Source organism: Macaca mulatta, chromosome 15 (assembly GCF_049350105.2).
Source record: "Macaca mulatta isolate MMU2019108-1 chromosome 15, T2T-MMU8v2.0, whole genome shotgun sequence".
In the NCBI taxonomy this organism is placed as follows: domain Eukaryota; kingdom Metazoa; phylum Chordata; class Mammalia; order Primates; family Cercopithecidae; genus Macaca; species Macaca mulatta.
Genome location: NC_133420.1, coordinates 64,293,202 through 64,309,054, shown reverse-complemented (window position 1 = coordinate 64,309,054; position 15,853 = coordinate 64,293,202). Strand labels below are relative to the sequence as shown.

General features: G+C 39.0%; 1 protein-coding gene across 1 annotated transcript in view; it reads left to right on the top strand.

The window, feature by feature from the left end:
* LOC697274 (phospholipid-transporting ATPase FetA) overlaps positions 1–15,853 on the top strand; it is a 110,628-nt gene that overhangs the window by 26,168 nt on the left and 68,607 nt on the right. Inside the window, exons 3-5 of the mRNA XM_077965866.1 lie at positions 9,526–9,584; positions 14,425–14,538; positions 15,386–15,484. Coding sequence (XP_077821992.1) covers positions 9,526–9,584; positions 14,425–14,538; positions 15,386–15,484 — 272 coding nt within the window. The remainder of the gene's footprint in view (positions 1–9,525; positions 9,585–14,424; positions 14,539–15,385; positions 15,485–15,853) is intronic.

The window sequence follows — 15,853 nt, the reverse complement described above, 5'->3', positions numbered from 1 at the left end:
GTCTCCAACTAATCTGACCTGAAATTAGCCCTTTATCCTTCCCCTTGCAGCTATCTTCACTTATTTTTAGAGACAGGAAAAGGAAATTTCTATGACACCCATTAAATGACTTGGCTGAAATCACCTAGGCCTGCTAATCTAGAACTACAGTAAGGGGTCATTGTTAAATTTGCCCTGCCAGCACCTGGGTTTAATGGAACTGTGAGTACAGTAGTATGTGGAGAGTAAGCCTTGACTAATCCAGTAGTTAGAGACTTGCACTCCAGAAGATCATCTCATTGTTCTTGCATTAGCTGGAAAATCCCATTTGTGATCAATTCCCCATTGTGAACAAGGAACTATTTGTTCAGAATCTCCTAAGCCTGATTTTCACCTGACTAACTGGTCTTCATTCCTTTTCTGCCCTCCCCCTTCTTTTCCTGGTTACTTATATTTCAGTGTGCTACTTTCTTTTGTTTCATCTTACAGAGCTCATTTTCCATTTTAGTTTCTGCCATTTCCTTGTCTAGGATAATTGCCAATCTTCTGTAGCTTTAACCCCTAAAACCTGAGGTTGTATTACATATATTGCATAAGAGCTAAGTCTTTCACCCTGGCATTTGAGTCAAAACTCTAAGCATTATATCCTTAAACAGAGGCTTCTTCTATTTTGAGACTTCTACTACCTTTTTAACAGGTAGACTGAGAATTCTCCTCACTAGAGTATGGCTTTTGTACACTTCCTTTTCCACTACCTGGATTGGCCTAGTGCATCCACAGAAGGTAGCTGAAAGTTCAAAATCTATTTTGGGCACAGACAACTATATCAGTGATGCATATGGAATCTCCTTGACATATTATAAGATAAATAACAGAATATAACATTTAATGTGTACTTTTTTTTTTTTTTTTTTGGTTGTTGTTAGAGGCAGGGTCTCCCTCTATCACTCAGGCTGAAGTGCAGTGGCATGATCAAGCTCCCTGCAGCCTCCAACTCCTGGGCTCAAGCAATTCTTCCACCTTAGCCTCCCATGTAGCTAGGACTACAGGTGTGTGGCACCATGCCCAGCTACATTAAATTTTTTTTTTTTTTTTTTTTTTGTAGAGACAGGGTCTCGCTACCTTGACCAGGCTGGTCTTGAACTCCTGGCCTCAAGTGAGCCTCCCTCCTTGGCCTCCCAAAGTGTTGGGATTACAGGCATGAGCCATTGCACATAGCCTAATGTGTACTTTTGTGTGGTTCTTATTTTTTATTTATTTTTCATTCGCCTTTCTCAAGTTAAAAATGTGTACTTTCGATTTGTCAGGAATCAGATAGGCGCTTTACATTTATCATCTCATTTAGCCCTATTAGCATATACAGTAGGTTTTACTACCCCATTTTACACATGAAGAAACTAAAGCCAAGAAACGAAAAGTGCCTTGCCCTAGGTCACTTAACAATTTAGTTGCAGAGTCCAGTCTAGAATAGCTAAAATGTCCTGAGCATTTTCAATTATTAGGAATTGTTCTCAAATATTTTGTATGCCTTAACTCATTAATCCTCCCAATAACCTTATGAGTAGATATTATTGTCATTTCCATCTTACAGAAGAATAAAATGAGTCTCAGGTTAAGTTACTTTCTCAAGGCTAAGAAATCTGGCTTTCTAGCCCCCAATTCCTCTTCTCCTCCTGGTGAAAATCCTACTCTCCTTTTTCCTTCTTTCTTCATGGCAGGTCTGTCATCAAAGAACCAAAATAAGGTGAAGGTTAATCCTGCCCTGACTTTGGAGTCTCAATCTGTCTTCACCAACTCAAGCTCTGAAGTAGAAGACTAAGATTTGAACCCTGACAGCCTGACTCAATTGTCTGTGTTCTTAACCGCTATGGGAGCTTGCTATATTTTTAAACTTTAAGTCTACGGCACATTTTATAACACCAGGTTGCCTCACTTCACCAAGATGTCTGGCCCTTTTAGTTCAATTATTTAACCATGCCCAGGCCAGCTTTTAGGACAGGTCCTTTGAAACCAGTCTTTGACTGAATAGGCTGTAGACTCAACCCTCAGTTCCTAATGGAGAATGAATTTTCCACAGTCACTAGTGGCTAGAAGTAGGTGTTTGTCCCCTTGAGTTCCATAGCTAGGACTTCTTCAACTAAACCATTTCCTAGACTCTCCTTGTCTCAACTAATTTCCGACCTTCTGTCATTCTAACCTCTCACTCATAATTCACATTTTGTCATTCTTGTTTCAGCCAAACAGGAAAAACCTTTGAATTAACAAGTAATGGGGAAGACACTTAGTCACCCAGTCTTCTCTCCCAGTATTTACATGCCCCAGGGAATCTTAAATTAATCTTTATTATCCAGTCTGAAAACTTTCTTCCTGCCTTTATGATCTCAAACAAGGCTGGTTACTTTCTTTCCTTACAGTCTGCCTTTTTTCTCTCTCATACATTTAGTTTATTCTCTTAGATGGTTGTGCAAAGTGATATTTTAACCACTTTTCTCATCATTCCTTCTTTTCCTTCATCATAGACCTCTTAGGAAATCTGACTTTCTAGCCCCCAATTCCTCTTCTTCTGATGAAAATCCTACTTTCCTTTCTCCTTCTTTCTTCATGGCGGGTCTGTCATCAAAGAGCCAGAACAAAATGAAGGTTAATCCTGCCCCTACTTTGGAGTCTCAATCTGTCTTTAGCAACTCAGGCTCTGAATCTTGGAATCTACTGCTTTACTTTACTCTTCAACTCAAAGAGGGAGATATGTGTTCAGTATTCAGTTGTTGTGTAGAGCCTGAACCCCAGGTATCCTTCAGAACTAGTGAAAGAATGGCCTGTTGCACCCAGATAAATTACTGGCAGAGGCTGTTAGACCCTCATTAGGTTAAAAAATAATCAGGGATATTTAGGATTAAATTTAATAAGAAATGTAAAATCCAGTAAGAAAATATTATAACTCTATCAAGAGTTATAAAATAATATTTTTAAACAAATAGGTTTTACTGGTCTGAAGGGATAAATGGCATGGGAGAAACTGATTTTATTAACTAATCCATTAATATATTGAGTATGAACATAGCCTGTCCAGGGACTGGAGAATCTCAGCACAAATAGAAACACCAATACTTCTCTAGTGCCCTGCCTTAATCAGGTAGCTATCTGTGCCCCCTGAGAAAGTCCCTGCACAAAGGGCATAGGCCATATACCAGCTCTAAATCCTAGATGGGACTAAATTTTCTGAGCTATGTATATTACACTGCTTTGGAGAAGCTAAGCTTCAATGATTAGCAGAAGCCCTTGTATCATGCAGTTGTAAATATGCCACTAACCAGTCAAAATAAAGCTCAACAAAATATATCAATCCCATCTCACGTAAGTATAAAACTTCTCCCATGTTTATTCAGCTAGTAATCATCCAGTAACCATTCATCCTAATAATCACAAGAATAAAATATAACAAGGAAGAAATGTACTAGTCCAGTAGAATGAACTACGAGCTGCATAGCTGGGTTGTAAGCATAGTCCAGAGAAGACTCATAGCCATTTGCTTATGTATTGCTGGTAAGCTGACTATATAGACATGATCATCATGCACAAAGGAGTGGCGTCCCAGGAGGACGCCAACAGCTATCTCTCTGTCTCTCTCACAGGAATATAGCACGTTACCAGATAGGGGACTAATATTGCAAAAATGTCAACTCTGTCCAAATTAGTGTGTATAATCTAAATCTATTTACTCTCAAATCCTTGGGTAAGCCTAGCTGAACATCCCAGTTTCATCTTGGTAACAATTTGTACAAATGGTAACCACAAAGAAAAAGCCTCTAGTAGATATAGAAAAGAGAAAGATAGGAATCAAAGCACACCACTACAAAAGTCATCAGATCACAAAGGTAGACAGCAAGAGAAGAACAAAGGAACTACAAAACACTCAGAAAACGGCCGGGCGCGGTGGCTCAAGCCTGTAATCCCAGCACTTTGGGAGGCCGAGGCGGGCGGATCACGAGGTCAGGAGATCGAGACCATCCTGGCTAACACGGTGAAACCCCGTCTCTACTAAAAATACAAAAAACTAGCCGGGCGCGGTGGCGGGCGCCTGTAGTCCCAGCTACTCGGGAGGCTGAGGCAGGAGAATGGCGTAAACCCGGGAGGCGGAGCTTGCAGTGAGCTGAGATCCGGCCACTGCACTCCAGCCTGGGTGACAGAGCAAGACTCCATCTCAAAAAAAAAAAAACAAAACAAAACAAAACAAAAAACACTCAGAAAACAACAAAATGGCAATAGTAAATACCTATCTATAATTACTTTAAATGTAAATAGATTGAATTCTTCCATCAAAAGACTGACTAGAATTGTTGAATGAAAAAACAAAACAAACAAACAAAAAACAAGATCTAACAATATACTACCCACAAGAGAGTCACTTTAGCTTTAAGGACATACATAGGCTGAAAGTGAAGGGATGTAAAAAGATATTCTGTGCAAATGGTAACTGAAAGAGGGCAAGGATGGCTATACTTATGTCAGACAAATCTGTCATAAAAGACAAAAAGTTCATTATTTAATGATAAAAGGGCCAATTCATAAATAGGATATAACACTAGTGAGTATAAATGCATCCAGCACCAAAGCACTTAAATGTATAAGGCCAAAGGAAGACAGCAAGAGAGGAACAAAGGAACTACAAAACACTCAGAAAACAATTAACAAAATGGCAATAGTAAATACTTACCTATCTATAATTACTTTAAATATATAAGGCAAAGATAAACAGAACTGAAGGGAGAAATAGACGGCAGTACAGTAATAGTAGAGAACCTCATTAATCCACTTTCAACAATAGAATCATTCAGAAACAGAATCAAGGAAACAGTAGACTTGAATAACACTGTGACCAAAGGGACCTAGCAGATATATACAGAACATTCCATCCCCAAACAGCAGAATATGTTGTTCTTTTCCCAGTATAAATCATATGTTGGGCCACAAAACATGTCTTAACAAATGTAAAAAGATTGGGAGTATATTAAGTATCTTTCCTAACCACATGGTATGACACTAGAATAACCAATGGATGAAAAAAGAAATCAAAAAGGTGGAGTAAAAATACCTTTATATAAAGGAAACATAAAACTTATGGGATGCAGCAAAAGTTGTTCTAAGAGAGAATTTTATTGCAATAAATGCCTACATTAAGGAAAAAAAGAGAAAGATCTCAATTAAACAACCTACCTTTATACCTTAAGGAACTAGGAAAAGAACAAATTAAGCCCAAAGTTAGCAGAAGGAAGGAATGAGAGTAAAAATAAATAAAATGGAGAATAGAAAAATTAATGAAACTAAGAATTGGTTTATTGAAAAGATAAACCCAATTGACAAACCCTTAAGTAAACTTTTATTTTTAAAAGAGAAGACTCTAAAATCCAAAATGAAAGAGAAAAGATTACAACTGATGCCACAAAAATAAAAGGGATCACAAGAGACTATTATAAAGTTATACGCCAACAAATTGAATAACCTAGAAGAAATGGATAAATTCCTAGAGACGTGCAACCTGCCAAGCCTGATTAACAAAGGAAAAGTCTGAACAGACTAATAAGTAAGGAGATCGAATTAGTAATCAAAAACCTCCCAGCAGGCCGGGTGCAGTGGCCCACGCCTGTAATCCCAGCATTTTGGGAGGTCAAGGCAGGCAGTTAACCAGATGGCTTCACAGGTTAATTCTATCAAACATTTAAAAAAGAATTAACATTAGTCCTTCTTAAACTCTTCCTAACATTGAAAAAGAGAGAACACTTTCAAACTCATTTTATCATGCCAGCATTACTCTGATACCAAAGCCAAAGACACTACAAGAAAAGAAAAGTATTGGCCAATACTTCTGATAGATGCAAAAATCCTCAACAAAATACTAGCAAATAAATCCATTATCACAGTAAAAGAATCATATATCATGACCAAGTGGGTCTTATCTCTAGGACACAAAGATCACTTAACATATGCAAATTAATCAATGTGATATACCACATCAACAGAGTGAAGAATAAAAACCGCATTATCTCAGTAGATACAGAAAACGCATACAGTCAATTGATTTTCAAAAGGGTGTTAAAACTGTTCATTGGGAAATGAATAGTCTTTTCAACAAATGGTGCTGGTAGAATTGGATATACACATACAAAAACATAAAAATAAAAATGGACCCCTACTTCACACCATATACAAGAATTACTGCAAAATAGATCAAAGACTTAAATGTAAGAGCTAAAACTATACAACTCTTTTTAATTTTGTTTATTTATTTATTTTTGGAGTCTTGCTCTGCTGCCCAGACTGGAGTGTGGTGGTGCAATCATGGCTCATTGGCCAGCCTCAATCCTGGCCTCAAGTGATCATCCCACCTCAGCCTCCTGAATAGCTGGGATCACAGGCTGCACCATCATGCCTAATTTTAGTTTTTGTAGAGATGGGATCTCACTATGTTGCCCAGATTTGTCTTGAACTCCTGGGCTCAAGCAATTCTCCTGCCTTAACCTCCCAAAGTGCTGGGATTACAGGTGCGAGTCACTGCATCTGGGCTATAAAACTTTTAGAAAAAGAAATAGGAGTAAATTCTAATGACCTTGGATTAGGAATGGTTTCTTAACTATGACACCAAAAACACAAATGACCAAAGAAAAAATAAATAGGACTTCATCAAAATAAAAAATTTTGTTGCTTCAAAGCAAACTTTCAAGAAAATGAAAAGACAACTCAGAATGGTACAAAATATTCGCAAATCATATATTTGATAAGGGCCTTCTATCCAGAATATATAAAGAACTCTTACAGTTCAGTGATAAAGAGACAACACAATTTAAAAATGGTCAAAGACATTAACGGGAACAGTAGACACTGTGGACTACTAGAGGGGGAGGGGTTGTGGATGCAATATACGTGTGCCACAAAACTGCACGTGTACCCCCTGTATGTAAAACAAAAGTTGAAAATTTTTAAAAATGGTCAAATAATCTGAATAGACATTTCTTCAAAGGAAAAATATACAAATAGCTAATAAGCACATGAAAAGATACTTAACATCATCATTAGTCATTAGGGAAATGCTAATCAAAACCACAGTGAGATACTATTTCACAGCCTTTAAAATTACCAAAGTAAAAAGCATGAGCAATAACAAGTGCTGGAGAGAATGTGGAGAAATTGGGACACTCATACATTGTGAGGAGGGAATGTAAAATAGTACAGATACTGTGGAAAACTGTTAAGCAGTTCCTCAAAAAATTAAACATAAAGTTACCATTCGACCTATTGATTCTACTCCTAGGTATATACTCAAGAGGAATGAAAACATGTTTACACAAAAACTTATGCATGGATATTCATAGCCGTATTCTTCACAGTAGCCAAAAGGTGGAAACAAACCAAATGCCCAAATATGGATGAATAGATAAGTAAAATGTGGTACATCCAAACATTGACATATTGTTCAGATGTAAAAAGGAATGAAGTACTGATACATACTACAACATGAATGAACCTTGGAAACATTATTCTAAGTGAAAGAAGCCGGTTTCAAAAGACCACATATTTTATTGCTTCTATTTATGTAAAATGTCCAGAATACACAAATCCACAGAGACAGAGAGTAGATTAGTGTCCACCAGGGACTGAGAGGAGAGGTGAGATTGAGAGTACATGTATGAGGTGTCTTTGGGGGATGATGAATATGTTCTGGAATTAACGACGATGGTTGCATAACCGTGAATATACTAAAAGCCACTCAATTGTACACTTTCAGGGTGTGAATTTTATATTATATGAATCATAGCTAAAAAAAAAAAAAAAAAAAAAAACTTGAACAATTGCAGGGTTGGGTTTCTAGGACCTGGAGCCAGAGACTCCTCTTGGAGGAGTGAATCAAGTAGCTCAAGATCAGAGTAGGAGTTGGTAGCCTAGGATAGAATTTTTGAGGGCCAAGGAAGGAAGTTTCTTTTTAATCTTGTGAGCCATGGGCCAAGGAGGACCTTAGGGGGCCAGAAGAGCTTTAAAGTAGATATTCAATACAACTCAGAGGCAGAGGGGTTGCTACGGCCCACTCTCTGAGGGGGCAAATTCTATGGAGACATTACCTAGGAATTACCAGAAGCATTAAGGGTAGAAAGCTGCCGGGCACGGTGGCTCACACCTGTAATCCCAGCACTTCGGGAGGCCAAGGCAGGTGGATCACCTGAGGTCGGGAGTTCAAGGCCAGCCTGACCAACATGGAGAAACCCTGTCTCCACTAAAAATACAAAATTAGCCGGGGTGGTGGCGCATGCCTCTAATCCCAGCTACTCGGGAGGCTGAGGCAGGAGAATTGTTTGAACCTGGGAGGCGGAGGTTGCAGTGAGCCGAGATCACGCCATTGCACTCCAGCCTGGGCAAAAAGAGCGAAACTCTGTCTCAACAAAAAAAAGGGTAGAAAGCTTAGGAGCACTGTCAGCCTTCAGGCTAAATTCTAGATTGCTTGGTATAATACATAGGCTTAAGAGAACTGGGAAGCACTTAATCCATATCATCCAAATAACTAAAGCATCTTCTCCTCCAGGAATACCTCTATGTCCTCCTTTCCCTGACTTCCATCCCCTCTTCTGTGCACCTCCAATCTGTATCTCTGCCCTTGCATTAGATTGAAATTTTATTTTGTATTTGTCTTTCCTACTAGGAATAGGAGTACCAAGATGGTCGGGGATGACGTTTTCCTCATCTCATAACCCTAGGACCTAGCACAGGGCCTGAACCTGCCAAGAACTCAGCAAATGCTTGCTGAACCAAGGAAGAACCAAAGAGACTATAGGAATATTTCATTCAGGGGAGAAAGATCTATTGATTATATATATATACACACACACATATAAGAAATATATATATACACACACACATATATATATTTGTTTGTTCATAGCATGGTAACAGGCTCACTATTTGTAATAGTTTGTAACAAACACCTCTATGTTTTGATGTGATGATTTTGTCAAGTAGTTATCAGGCTTCTACTATACTAAAGTCCTTGAAGTCAGAGACTGTCTTACTCATCGTTTTATCCCTCCATGGCATCCAGTACACTGGCCTCTGTGCAATAGATGCTCAGTCATGATTTATTAATTTAAATTTAGTTAAGCAAGTTTAGGACAAGCTGACTTGGAAAACAGCCTCAGATATATTAAGACAAAGTGCTAAAATTGACTTATGAGGGAAGGCTGGGTTTCTGTGTTTGGCACTAAAATTGGTGCAGACCATCTTGTTGTCTGTGGAGACATAATCTAGGAAGTACTAGAAGCATTGATGGTGGAGAACTCCTCAGGAGTTACTTGTCCTGTTGCCTCCAGAAAGCTTCAATACTTGAATATTTTTATTTTTATTACATTTCTTGATTATTTTTATTAAAGAAACAAACTCCCATCCTTAAATAGATATCTTCAGCAAGAAAGTGTGGGGATCTAGTGAAGTCTTCACTAGCAGCCAACATCCCAGTCCGATATACACAAGGGCATCCATCTCATCGTTTATCCCATCTTTTTTCAGAACATGAGAGATATCTGCAAGCCAACAACAAAGAATTCAACAGTATTTTTGTATATCCGGTGAGTGTCTTCCCTCTGGCTGTTTCAGAAGGGGGTCAGTATTCTATAATATTCTTCTTTGTTGGGGGAGCATGAAATTCTTTGTAGATGTAGATCCTATATAACACAGATTCTATTACACTTTCTTTCAAGCTCCTAAACAATGAGTGGTGCAATGAAGGCTCAGAAGCCAAAATTAATCCAGTGACATAAGCTAGGGAGAGAATGTCTCAGATTTCAGGTTTATATGTAACTCCCAGAAAATAAATACTGTAGCTTTTTCTTGCGCAAATGAAAGCATAGTACTACAATTTTATTTTTTCACTTAGACATTTATCTATGACAATACATATAGATATCCCTCATTTATTTAATAGCGACATTGTTTTTCATTATATTGATAAACCTTGATTTATTTAGTCAGTCTTCTATTGATGAACATTTAAATGTCTCCAGTGTTTTGCTATGCTAAATGGTGCTGAATGAACACCATTATACATATATTTTGGCACATTTGTGTGACTGTATCTTGTGAAAGTTTCCTAAAAGTAAATTGGCTGTGCCAAAAGAAAAACACACTAAAAATTTAAAATTATCAGAGGCCAGATTGCCCCCAAAAAGAATTATATCCATTTATGTTTCTACTTAAAGTAGAGACTGCCCGTTTCTCCACATTCCTATCAAACTCGCTATTATCAATCTTTTTCATCTTTGCCAGCTCTTAGATGAAAATGACATTCATGTTAATTAGCCTTTTGTATTTCTTTTTCTGGAAAATACCTATTAATGATCTTTGCTCACTTTCTATTGGATTGTTCATTTTTCACTTATTTATGTATCTATGACTAAGTAATTCATGAAAAGATATATATTGAAAAGGCGTGCTCCAATACCCCATCCTTGTCCATATCTGCTCCCCTGAGGGAAACACTGTTAGTTTTCTTGTGTGTATTAATCAGATTAGTGTCTCTTTGTGCAAATAAAGCAAATACAAATATATAGTCTTATTTTCCTATTTTTACACTATTCTGAACCTTAACACTGTATCCTGGAGATGTTTTCATCATCATAATTTTATAATAGTTTTTTTCTTTTTTTTCCTTCTTCAGCTATAATATATAGTATTTGCTCTGCAGATTTAACATATTTTATTTAATCAGTTCCTTTTAAATGGACATTTGGGTTGTTTTCAGTCTTCTATGATCACAAGCAATGGTTTTATACATAATATAATTACATGCATGTGTAGCTATGTATACATATATGTAGCTATAATTATATAAAAATATATGTTTGTGGTCTCTGTGGGATATTAGTTTATGATTTCTGAGTAAGAGTGGTATATTAGTCCAATCTCACACTGCTATAAATAACTACCTGAGACTGGGTAATGTATGAAGAAAAGAGGTTTAATTGACTCACAGTTCCTCAGGCATAACTGGAAGCATGACTGGGAGGCCTCAGGAAACTTTCAATCATGGCAGAAGACAAAGGGGAAGCAAGCACCTTCTTCACGTGGTGGTAGGAAAGACAGAGAGAGAGTGAAGGGGATCCTACACTTTTAAATCATCAGATCTTGTGAGAACACAAGAATATCATGGGGGAAATCCACCTCCATGATTCAATCACCCCCCACCAGGTCCCTCCCCAACACTGGGAATTACAATTAAACATGAGATTTGGGTGGGGGACACAGAGCCAAACCGTATCAAATGGTTCTGGATAATAATAGTATCCAAGATATGACCATGAGAGCAGGTTTTTCTCTTCTGTATCTTCTAGACCTACATAACAAGCAGTGGGGACAGTAAATCTAGGTTTGGGCATCAGACAGATCTGAGCTTGAATATAGCTCAGCCTTTACTAACCTTAATATCTTTTTTTTTTTTTGAAACGGAGTCTTTGCTCTGTCGCCCAGGCTGGAGTGCAGTGGCGCGAACTCGGCTCACTACAAGCTCCGCCTCCTGTTTACGCCATTCTCCTGCCTCAGCCTCCCGAGTAGCTGGGACTACAGATGCCCGCCACCTCGCCCGGCTAGTTTTTTGTACTTTTAGTAGAGACGGGGTTTCACCGTGTTAGCCAGGATGGTCTCGATCTCCTGACCTTGTGATCCGCCCGTCTCGGCCTCCCAAAGTGCTGGGATTACAGGCGTGAGCCACCACGCCCGGCCAACCTTAATATCTTAGATAAGTTTGTTAACTTCTCTGATCTTCGGTTCTTTCATCTGTAAAATGGGCATAATAATGTTCACCTTGCATGGTGGTCATAGGAGTTAAGTATGGTTCTGAAAATGTTAGTTCTGTTTCTCCAATAATTAGCCCTCGGAAAAAGGGTATCTCATTTATCTCTGCATACAGAGTATATCTGTGATACAGTTTCTATCACAATGTTATGCACACAGCCAACATTCAATAAATATATATTGAATATTTAATGAGTGAATGAACAGATTTGACTGATTCTGATATATTTAACACCATTTCATTTCCCTGGCCCTGAGCATTGCTCATTTTCCTATTTCTCTGCCTTCTTCCACTGTGACTCCTTGTCATCTTCCCAACTCCTAACTACTGATTCTCATTATATCCTTGGCCTTTTATTCTCTTCTATTTTCCCAGTTAACCTTCAGTCCCATATCACTGCCCAAAGAAAAAAATAACCAAACCAAAATTAACCACCTCTATCATGTTTAAATTTTATCACCTCTGCCAAAAGGACTAAACTCTGAGGAACTTCATAGTTAAGGAGATGTTACTAGGATATTGCTTCTGGTTTTACATTTAAGAGCAAAATGAAACACTCTAGTTGCCAAGTTAGTAAACAAATACCTGTACTTCTATCTTGAGGCAGAATGCTACCTACGTGAGTAGAAACCTGAAATATATTAAATGACTATAAAATCAAATGGAAAATCAACAGTGAAGGCTAGCTACATCAGTAAGGCCACCTCTCAGAAGATCTTTGGGTCCAAGTATCACAGCCATCTGGACTTAGACACTGAGAAATTCAAAGTATCTTATGATCAAAGAAAGCTATTTCCATGTTAGAATTATATACTCTCATGACAAGAAGAGCCCTTAGAGATCATTTCACTAGAACTTTGTTGGAGACAGACCATGAGCTTCTCCAGAAGAGACCCTGTCTAATTATTTTTCAGCCTCCACTAGTATAGTCCAGCATAAGACTGTGAACAGAGCAAGACTTGAGAAATGCTATAGTGTCTGATTGATTATTATTTAGAAAATCATGGAGAGAACACCAAGGAAATCTTGGTTTTGGCTTGGATCTTTAAACTCCTAAGTGCTAAGTTATTTGACCGCTTCTCCTCCCTGAGGAAATAGACCTTGGGCAATGCTTGCCTGGATAGCCTATCTAACTTTCTGGGTAGGAACACAAGATTCAGGTTTTAGTCTTAGCACTGAATGGTTTTAATTCTCTGAGAGAAAGACTTTGATGCCCTCCTAAGGCAAGGCCTAGCAAGAATTCTTCATGCTTGGCCGGGCGCGGTGGCTCAAGCCTGTAATCCCAGCACTTTGGGAGGCCGAGACGGGTGGATCACGAGGTCAGGAGATTGAGACCATCCTGGCTAACACGGTGAAACCCCGTCTCTACTAAAAAAATAAAAAATAAAAAAACTAGCTGGGCGAGGTGAGATCCGGCCACTACACTCCAGCCTGGGCGACAGAGCGAGACTCCGTCTCAAAAAAAAAGAAAAAAAAAAAGAATTCTTCATGCTTGAGCGGTATCTGTACTCTAGGCCAGCAGGTAGGTTCTTCTTTTAAAAAAAAAAAAACTGTAAGTTCAGGGGCACATGTGCAGGATGTGCAGGATTGTTACATAGGTAAGCCTGTGTCATGGGGATTTTTTGTACAGATTATTTTATCAGTCAGGTATTAAGCCTAGTATCCATTAGTTATTTTTATTCTTTTGTTCTGTCCTTTTAAATGGAAGAGGTAGGAGATAAGCCTTGAACTTAGAGAATTATTTGGTCTTATTCTCCTGCTTTTAGAGCTCTTAGATTTGAGCTCTGACATCTTAGGACAAATGATTTAAGACTCCAAGGTAGAAAGTAAGATGGTCCTGTGAACATCTTGAGATCAGAATCGAGGAAGTAGACAAGTTCCCATTTTCACTCAGCAAAATAATAGCTTAGATATAAGCCAAAACTCTTTAAATCCTCTTAGGACAATTAAGGGCCAAATGATTCTCCAATGCTGATAGTGACCCCTATCGAAACCTTCAGTGGGCTAGGGTTGAAAGACAGTATTTTGCTTTTAGCATCTGACATCCTTCAACATTGCAAAAAGCACAGAAAGGCACACCAGACTGAGTTGGCCTGGCTAAGGAAAGCTTTGTTAGAGAGCTCTGGATGCAGTACCTCAATTTCCTCATCCTCAAAAGTACCCCCCTCATAGGGTAGTTGTAAGGAGTAAATGAGTTGCTACATATAAAATGCTAGAAAGTGCCTTTCACGTAGTAAGTACTCAATAAATGTAAGTTTTTATTGCTGTTGATTTGATTATCATTATTACTATCAATAATATGAATAAACAAGAACTCTATCAGGGCAGAGATATATTCCCCCAAGTATCATATAGAGCAGCCTTGCCTTCTTTCTACCCTCTAGGCCTCTCTAGGCCTCAAGAAAAAGGGGGAAATTAGAGATTCCTTCTCTCTCTCCCTCCCCATGCTGGTGGTTGGAGTCGGGGTGCTTTGGTGGCTTTTTCTCATTTCACTCAGTGGTTTTGGTCTTTTTTGTAGGGGAAGGGTAGACTGGAAGGTAGTGGCAGCTGCTTATTAACCCAGTTTTGAGCTGTCTTTTGTCTAATTGTGTATTTCTTGTTTGTTTGTTTACTCACAGAACAATACCATCAAGACCTCAAAATATAGTGTCTTTAATTTCCTGCCTCTGAACCTATTTGAACAGTTCCAGAGACTTGCAAATGCATATTTCCTCATTTTGCTATTTTTACAGGTATTCCTTTTGGGGGCCTTTTTCACAGAGTATTTTACGAATCTCTCTGGGGTCAGGCTGTATAATCAGTTTTTTTCCTCCCTAAACTGGGAAATGTCTTCTGTCTTTAGACAACAGGAACATGGATGACTGGAGTCTCAGACCAGTCCCTTAGAATAGCTGTGGTCAGGATCAGCTAGTGTATAGCAAGCCTCTATACAAGGAAAGGGACAAGGTCACCACATTCTAAGGAAGGGGAGCTCCTCATCATGGCTGCATTGCCACAGTTCAGCATGACCATAGGGGGCTACAGATTCTTCACCCCAACCACAACTCCAACTCTATTCCTCCTTCTTGTCCCAGCCTCCCTGACATAAAATCAACATGTGGGAGTGCTAAAGAAGGTTTAGGATGGTTTAGAATATGAGTGCCAGCATAAGAACAGGAAGCAGGGCAGGGTAGGCCCAAATTGGGAGAGAGGGACAGATCATCTCACTCCTCCTTGTACTGAAGGGTGTGGGAGAGCATGTAGTTTTTCTGTATCTACTCTTACCCACTCTCCACACCCATTACTTTTCACTGTCAAAGGAGAAATGACTCTTTGCCATCAACACAAAGGTTGTGGGGTTCAGTATAGATAGGTAGCAACTTAGAGCCTTTTATTCTTTTCTCCTCCCTTGGGAAATGTTTGCTTATATTTGGGGGGTTATATGAAAGATACAACAGTGGAAAGCAACTAGGATAGTTGGAATTTGTATGAACAAATGGAGGTGAAAATGATGTTGAGGGTGAGGGATGTGGTGGCGGGGGGGAATATATTATCCTTTGAGTTTTCTGACCCAAGATTCTCTCCCTTTCCCTCTCTTAGTTGATTCCCCAGATCTCCTCCTTGACATGGTATACAACTATGACACCCCTGATGGTGGTGCTGTCCATAACAGCTGTGAAAGATGCCATCGATGATCTGGTGAAGTGGCTTCCTCGGCCTCTAGTTCCTCACTGCACCTAGTCAGATTGTGGGCATGAAGGGCTTCCCAGAACTACCTAGTGCTAACAAGAAACCCTGAATGGAAAGAGAGATTTTCCTTTCTCCTTTCCTTATCCATCCCAGAGTAGTATGCAGTACCTTTAGGCCCAAGATTGGTGGTCTATGTATGGCCAGAAAAGGGCAAAACAAGGTCTTTCTCTGTCTTCCTACTACCACCACTTTTAGCCCCTCTCCCAAGCCTCCTTCCATCTTTAATAACCCACTCTTTCTTTACTCCTCTCTTAGTTTTTTCTAGCTTTGTTCTCATCGTTTTTCCTCTGCTCCTCCTTCTACTCTATATTCCCTGTC